Genomic DNA, 8,905 nt, shown 5'->3' with positions numbered 1-8,905 from the left:
TTTGAAATCTAAAAAAATCTTATTGCTATTAAGTATTTGACTACATAATAACCATAGCATTGATCACGTTTCATGAATGCTTTTATTTTCTTTTGATGAATTTTCGTGATTCTTATAAAATCTAAATACTTTAAGATGTTTTATTTAAAAATTGGATTCATATTGGTTCGAATTAAGAGGAGAAACTATTTTAAAGTACTAATTTATTAGTATTCCTCTGAAAAGAAACGAAATTGACAAGTTAACCAAGTTTTGTAAAACATCAAATGAAGTGCAGCAAGCACTTTTTGAACTTTTTCATACTTTGGAATTGTTTCACTAGTTTTGTCACAGAAATTGTGGGTTTTCAAATGTGTTCTTGATTACAATTATTATTCTTTGGTTCCAAATTGAGATATGAATTTAATAAAGAGGAATGTATCTTGTTTTATTTCTTGTTAAATCAATACTAAATATTAATGAACTATCTTGAATCACCATTTACAAGTTGTATCTATTACTAGAGACAGACCCTAATGTATAGGCTCATGTATAAGAGCATGTAACCTCAAACCAAACAACAATTAACATTAAATGCTACCATTAATAAGCGTAAAACGAGTTTATTTTTATTGATTTCAGCATTGTAGATGTTGTTCGCATGTGAGTAAGGTTGGCTGGAATTGATTCAAGGCGTTGCTTTTGATAAAAGTGTTTTATTTGCAATGAAAACGATATCAGAAAAGAAGATATATAAACATGTTGCAAATAAATTTGAAACTGATATTAAGTTAAATAAATTCCAATTAAGATGTAAGATGTAGTAAGATGTCAAATTCTTATGAGTTAATAGAACGTTAAATGTGTAATTTTATACTAACCGTTCGTTTAATTCGAACCTTTATGTTCACCTTTTTCGAACGCGTTTGATGGAATTTTTTATTCCAGTAAGCCCAAGCTAGGCTTGAACTTGGCACATCTGCCTAGCCGACCCTAACCACTTTCCGTTCAGTGTAAAGATTCACACACAGACGCACACGATCAAAAGGCAGCCCGAAAAAAAGCAACAAAAAGGCCCAACAGAAATCCGACAAAAAAGAAGAAGCACAAATTCCTGTGGCAAAGGCGCTCGTATGGGGAGGGGTACGTGGTTCAGACGGAGGGGTGGGGGTTTTTTGGGGAGCTAGTTACGCATACAGTGAAAACACAGATACAGTACCAGTCAGTGTGCCATATGAAATATGTAACAGCGAGCTCATATCACAAGCGAGCGACAGCGACGTTGGCAACTCACCGACACATAGAGATACAGATACATATACAGATGCGGCTACTACGAGTTGTGGATGTGAGGGTGCGAGAGGGCTCTCGTCTGCGTCTGTGTGCGTGTGTGTGCCATGAGGGCAACATTTTCTTCTAGAAAATGAATTTCAGATCAAATCATATGGCACACAACCTTGTTGGGGCTGTCCAATTCAAATAATTACAAATGAAACGAAGAACCTTAAGTATACCCTAAAATTTCCCTTCAAAAATCCACTCTAGAAAGAATTCTTCTGGACCCGCAACTTCCCCGTACATCACACATATCAACCCCAACAGTCGCTGCAGTTATGAATTTGATCCTAAATGTTTCGAGTTATTTAAACGCCTTAATAATAGTCCACGTGCTACTGCTGACGTAAGGGTAGTCAGCAATAATACAAAAACTCATAGGGGCGTGCACAACATCCAATACCAGTTCAAAAAAAGAAAAAACAAAATAAAAACACCACACACCGATACTTTGTTGTGCCTTGGTATTTCACTTATTTTTTCAGAGCATTTCTCACGCACACAATAACAAAAAAACAAGACTCTCGCAGCAAAAAAAATATTTGCAAAATTTTAACGCCCTATATATGTTTAAATCTTGGAACCTTAAAAAACCTTATAACACTTAGTTGTCACCCATCTTATATGTTTAGCCCTAAAACCGAACTAAGTAAAAGGAAGCTGTAGGACGACTTAACGAATGACCCCCACCCAAAATTCTTACTTGAGAGCGCATCACGTGGTCACCCACCCCCTCAAACACCCCACACACACAACACCCCTCCCCCCAAAAAAAATCAGCAGTCCTCTCACACAAACACACGCAAAATCCCCACTATCACACAAAAGAGGCACCCGAAATTAGCAATAATCTCGTCGAGAGCGAAACTCAAGCGAAAAAAATATATAAAAAAAAATTAACAACAACAAACAAACTACAACAATGAAAGAGACCGAAAAACAAAATGGCTGTCAGGTGTAGAAATTTCTGTGGACGTGTTTAGTTCCAATTCCAAAAATCATTTCGGCCATTTTGTCTCCCATTGCATTTGCATAATCCACTGCTCGAATTACACACGGCATCGGAAGTGAAAATATCAATCAATAGGCAATTAATCTCCATATTTATATTTGTAAACATCCATACGACAGACGAATACAAAATGGCGCCCGTCTAGAATGGCGCCGATTTCGTTTGTAATACTGCCTTGTAATAATATTTTTTCCATTTGCGATGAAAACTTGATCGGCTTCGAACTTGAATGCATACGATTTCATCAATAATAACGATTTACTTTAACTTCATTGTTGATAAACAGTAAGAAAATAGGGCAGTAAAAAATAAAAATAGAAATCTGGTTGTGGTGTTATTATATTCTTCATATTATTATTAAAGTTACCTCTTAACTAAACAATTTATATTCGATTTCTTCACTACAGCAATTTATTTATTTTTTCTTGGAGAATAGTAAATTTAGGGTGGCTTTAATTTATATTGATTTTTTTATTAAGCTTGTATCAAATTGATCTACTCTATCTACTCCGATTTTTTTCTGAATTGATTTTAAGGAACTAATTTAAACTCAGTAATCTTTAATAATTTTAAAGTTTCCTTACTTCTAACTAAATAATATTTGGATTACTTCATAAAAAAACATAACTCCCTTCAGTCCTTTTTCCCCTTTAATATCTAAAAGATTAATTGAAAAGCATTTTGAAATCTTGCAAGTCAAATACTTGTAAATTTATCATTGGGTTCAATTGAGGGTTAGAACCCTCATAAAAAATTAGATTGAGCTTCAATTTCAATTAAAACTTCAACGGTTGTCAATATAATTATAAGTAATTTGAGCTGCCCAATGCTTGCATCATAAAATAATAATTGAGGTTAGTTGATTTCACTGTAATTCTTGAAATCATTAAACAATAATTATTCGTATTATAGTTTTTAGGCGACCAAAATATATTACAAGTGCTACCATGACACATTCCAAGTGCCTCAATTAGTGGATAGCGGTCAGCATGAGTTGGAAATAGTAACACCGATTAGACGTTTAATCAAATTTGACCCCAATAATTGGCATTCTGCAGCTTTTCGGCTGCAAATATACCTCGTTTGCATCCGAATTCGAGTCCGAATCCAAAAGATTCGACGGGCGACAGCCTCCATTAAAATGCCCCACTAACTGCATTCCAAGAATTTACAAGTCAAAGATCGAATGTGCGCCGCTCAAACGATAGTGCCCCGCCCCCTTAAACCCCTTTGCAGCAGCCCCGACCCCTTAACCCCCTGATGCCCATCAGCACCATCAATAGCCAGATGCATTGTGTTTTTTAGTCGTTTTCGTTTCGAGAGCGGAGACTGTGGGTCCAGGGCCACCGCCAGCGATCAGCAGACAACAAAGACTCAAATTGAATAAATAAAGCACAAGATTTATGCATACGAAATTAATAAATTGAAATATATGTACAATAAGTATTAGGCGCCAACAATGAGCTGCATCGGGCATTTAATTTTCATACCCTACCCATCTCACTTGGGTGGAGTTTATCAGTGGGCCACGGCCCGAAAAACCGAAACCCCGAAAAAAAAACCGAACAGGGGAGATTATTACACACGCACAACTGCAGTGCGAGAAACCAGATATGAATTATGTGCGATAAGAGCCAGAGTGCATTGGTGTCAAGAAACAAGAATGGAATGGTACGGGTATAAGTACGGGTTCGAAGATCGCCGTTGCACCGCACATTTGAATACCCTGGGTGATCTATGCCGCAGGTGCTGATGGATTTACGATCGAGGAGAGTAAAGAGGGGGTTATTTGATTTTACTTGTATTTCCTGAGCTCCCATTAAGGCTTTAGGGATGCAACACATTTAAAACCGACATCGATCTGTGGTAGTAAGAAATTTGATGGATTTCTATTTACAGAACTTTCTGTCTAACAATACAATAAGACACCGACAATAATCAACTTTTATTTATATTAGAGAAGAATTTTCTGAAGTCCAACAGGCTTGGTTAAATCCACTCTTTTTCAACAGTAATAACTGCTTCCAAGTTAAAGGCATAGTTTTAAAAATTTGTAGTCCATGTTTGCCTAAAGATCAATGTTGAATATAAATTTTAATACTTGTTTTAAGAATGAATTTGCAAATATATGTTTTTTTTTGCTTTTTCCATCACCAAACAAGTGTTTAAACTATCGGACCACAATTTTTGATCAGTAATCAAAACTTCTTGTTAAGTGCATATAACTATATGTTTTTAAATGCATATAAAGACACTGGTCATAAATTAAGGATATGTATAATCTTTTAGCTTTTTCATCACCAAAATAGGTGTTTAGTATCTATCTGGTAGGACATATATCTTTGATTTACTTGCTTCGCACGATTATGATTACATTGCATGTTAAGGGTTTGAATATATTATACCTAACTCCATCTCGGATATCATCTTATGCCCACCTCGATAAAGAGTATTCCGTATAAGAATATGTTAGACTTTTAGCTTCTTCACCGCCAAAATATATCCTGACTATGATATCTAGGTAGGGTATACATCTTTGACTTACTTTTTTTAGTTTCGCACGATTACTAAGCAATTAAATGGTTTGGATACATTATTAATAACTTCATTTCGTATATCATTTAGGCATAATGCCCACCTCGATAAAGAGTATTCCGAACAAGAACGCCGAGCAGAGTGATGAAATGCACTGCGAAGTGTCGGCGGTGCAGCGTGCAGAGCCAAAGCGGTCGGCTGCATATAATATGAGTACTATACACTATGCTATATAAGCCAGACCAGAACCGATCAGCCGCCGTCTACGTCGGCAGCGACGTCGACGGAAGCCGAAGCAGAGGCAGCGACTGCGACTGCGGCAAGTTTTATGAATGAACGAGTGCAACTGCAACGAAAAGAGACGGGTAGAAAACGGCTTGTGAATGGCAAACGCAAGATCGAACTATTGTAATTACTACGAGATTATGCAAAATGCATATGCAATTAGTGGCAACTCCCCCTTGCGCCCCCTCATCATCGTGTTTCTGTGTCTTTCTGAGTCATGGGGCAACTGGTTTGACTTGACTGGCGGCCTGAGAACCTAAAAAACTGAACACTGAACATGCCGAGAACAAGTACAACTGCGAGTACTCGTACTCAGTACTCAGTACTCCAGTATGAACTCATGTGATTGGAATTTCTGTGCCGTTGCCGATGACGAGCCACCAATCGCACAGAAGCTCTAGAAGATTGTGCAATTGTGCCCCAACCTGTTTTTGCCACTTTATAGCCACGAGTATTCTCCAATCTCTGCACCAAGATGCACATGCACATGCAGATGCCGATGCAGATGCAGATGCAGATGCACTTGCTTCGAATCGTATGGAGTCGAATCGAATCGAGTCGAATCGAATCGAATCACACACATAAATCCAACGTCGAGCCATTGTCCCTCGTTTGTCCAACATGCACATTCCATTCTTTGAAAAGCGATCAATGCCAAGTCAATAATGAAACGATGCCGATCGGTCGTGGCGGAGAAGAATATAAATTTGTGGCCTATCAGTTTGGATTCCTAAAAGAGGGTACCGAAAACACTGATAATAATGTCGCCTGCGAGAAATTCCTTTAGCGGCATTTAGGGCCACTTAATTATGACCCCCCCGCGTGCCCTTTCCTCCTCCTCCGCCGCCGCTCGAAAAATTCAAGAAGAACCTAAATTCCTGGAATTTCGACTTTGACTCTTGTTAAATAACCAACTGCTGTATTTGTTCATGTCGCCGGTCCCTTCACTCGAAGAAAATAGGGCATGCATTCCGGAAAATGCACTCGGAATGCATTTTTTAAAAGGTTATTAACAAACACCAAACCGCATTTATGTATTAGCAAGCAAAACAAGAACATGACCGGAAGCTGCATTTTTTGACAGACTATTAGATTAATATTTATATTTAAGTAATATTTGTAAAATGTTTTTAAGGCAATCAAAGTAATATTTTTAAGAGAGTAAATATTGTTTATCATTTTAAAATTGCAGAAATTTAAGTAAATGCATGAAATACATTGTTCCAATTTGGCAAATACTTATCGAGCTTATTGATGCCACTTTGCTTTAATGACATTTATAAAATTGAAAGAACCAAAACTATTTAATAATTCTTATGTAAATGTATAAAATATATATATTTTATTTGATTAAATAAATTAACAACTTTTTGATTTTTACATTGCTTTAATGACATTAATAAAATAAACTAAGCCAAGATAATTGTAACATTTCATAAAGCAATTCAAGTATGCATTATATTGAAAAATATACTTTTTTTTTTTTGTAAAGATATAGAAAAAAGAACATAGAAAGACAATTCTTAGTGAAGCAAAAATTAAAAAAAAAAGTTCACATTTAAAGGACAATTTTTTTGTTTATTTGAAGTGTTAACCCCTTTTACCTCCGCCCCGTTGTTGTGGTAACTCAGCGTTTTTTTATGTCCAGGCCTATGATTGTTCGCGAAATTGGCAAGGCTAAAATGGGCTTCCAACATCATAATCCTGGATACGGAGATGGCAGGCGAGATCGAGAGGCTCTGCGATACTTGGTTCGATGAACCAATTAGATCAAACAACCTACACCACACACCACACTACACACACACACACCATTTTGCTGGGTGCAACAATACAACAATACAACAACAGGAGGAGCGAAGACTGGGAGAACAACAAAAAAGAATTCTTTACGAGCCTCGCTCCGGTGCACGGTCATCAAGTCAGCTCGTTCAACATTCAAGAGGCATCGATGATAATATTCATTCATTTGATCAAACCGCCGACGATGCAGACGACGATGGAGACGACTTTCATTATGGGCCTGGGTCTGTACTGTGTAGCACCCCCTCTTCCCGCCTGCCTGCAGTTTCCCTCCCCCCACCAAAAAAAAAAAAAAGCCATACCCATCTGAACTCCCCATCATCATCGTACCTCCTTCTACTGGGCGGCCGCCCAAACGCAGTCCAAAAACAAAACCAAAGTCAAGAACGGCGGGAGAAATACGAAAACATATTGCCAAAGTAGCAGCAACAGCAAAAGCAACTACGGCAACATCATCGGCCAACAACAGCAACACGCGGAATCTCAGCAGCAGCATAATGCATCATTACACTGAAACAGTAAACGGGGCAGGTCAGCATTGCAAAAAAAAAATATATATATCAGAGCTATCAGGGAAAGAAATTACCTTAATTGTGGGATTCAAATATTAGACTCAGTATGTTGATACATTTTAAAGTGATTGAATTACAATAGCTACAGTAATGGAGTAGAAGTACTTATACCAAAATATTTTGTTGTGTCAATGGTTAAATTTCAAAGCTTGATGGAGTTATAGCTGGTTATCATGAATCATTAAGTGAAAAAATTTTCTTAATCATCAATCAATTGGAGTAGTAGTTAAGTAGTCAGGTAACGATATCTTTAAGTAATCAGGTAATAGTGTTTATATAAAATATGATTTCGTTTCTGTAAAAAAGTTTAAAATAATAAAGTTTGTAAAGGACCCTTGGGTCATTTGCAAAAGCTTATGTTAAATTAATTTATTTTTGGAAAACAAATTTAAGGTCTATAGGGAATTTAACTATTTTGGGAATATATTAATCAAGCAGACGAATTAAACATCCTCATCATAATTATGTAATCTACTAAGGAATATAATAGATAACATTTTTCTTCTTTTCTTGCAGTGCACTCAATCGACACATTCACTTATAGGTCTCAAAATCGATGAGAAAAAGGAATATGTTGAACGGGCGGTGGCGGCGTTCGCTTGTAGCACGGCTCAAAACTGCTGTCCGTTTGTCCGTTTGTCCATCCGCTTACACACACACTCGCACACAAACACGGACACACCTCCACACACTCAGCACACGCACCCCAAAAGTGCATGTGTATGCAGACGAAGCAAAGACCTCTTTTTAATGTATTGCAATTCCAAGAATTTAGGAAGAGGAACGTGAGAAACTTTGTTTTTGTTATTTTCTTTTCTTTGCATTTCATTTCAAGATACGATGCCGATCTCTGACTCCCTGCCCCGCCCCCTATTCCCCTGCGCCCTCGCCCACTGGCGGTGTTTACGTCTCGAACGTCCAGGTTTTCGTGGCTCTGCAGCGGTGCTGATAGCCTGGCTATCAAGTCTGGCTTATTTTGAGGGGCTTAGGTTTTTCTATTTATCCTTAGGATTCCAAGTTTCCCAGTTGGAGTACAAAATACCTTTGCAAATATTACACACACTTCGAGTAAATATAAAGTATATTAAAAATAGATTCAGCTAACCCAAAAATGGATTTTTTCTCCACATCGCAAACTAAAATACACATCTTCAAACAAATGTTTACCAATAAATTACATTTTTCAACTGCTATAAATGGAGATGATCTTGCTGGTCCACTTCTTAAAATAGACCGAAAACATTTGTTTAAATATTCTTTTCGATATTTTGAGAGAAAACGATTGTTTTGCAAATTTGCCACTTATGGTATAATCACCCATTAACTTTACAAAGAAAGAATGAGTTAAAGCTTATGATGTTTAGTATATGCATGCAGTTCATCT

The 8,905-nt window shown here is 37.0% G+C and overlaps 1 protein-coding gene across 1 annotated transcript; it reads left to right on the top strand.

Moving 5' to 3' along the window:
• The first annotated feature begins 6,830 nt into the window (after positions 1 to 6,830).
• LOC108145799 lies at positions 6,831 to 7,673 on the top strand. Its single transcript, XM_041708250.1, is given in 4 exon segments — positions 6,831 to 6,998; positions 7,001 to 7,173; positions 7,215 to 7,344; positions 7,347 to 7,673. Coding segments are annotated over 4 exon segments (516 nt in total). The 5' UTR covers positions 6,831 to 6,902; the 3' UTR covers positions 7,464 to 7,673.
• Positions 7,674 to 8,905: the final 1,232 nt, after the last annotated feature.

The sequence above is a fragment of the Drosophila elegans genome, unplaced genomic scaffold (genome assembly GCF_018152505.1).
Source record: "Drosophila elegans isolate 14027-0461.03 unplaced genomic scaffold, ASM1815250v1 contig_208, whole genome shotgun sequence".
NCBI classification, from domain to species: domain Eukaryota; kingdom Metazoa; phylum Arthropoda; class Insecta; order Diptera; family Drosophilidae; genus Drosophila; species Drosophila elegans.
This window is presented reverse-complemented; position numbering and strand designations above follow the sequence as displayed.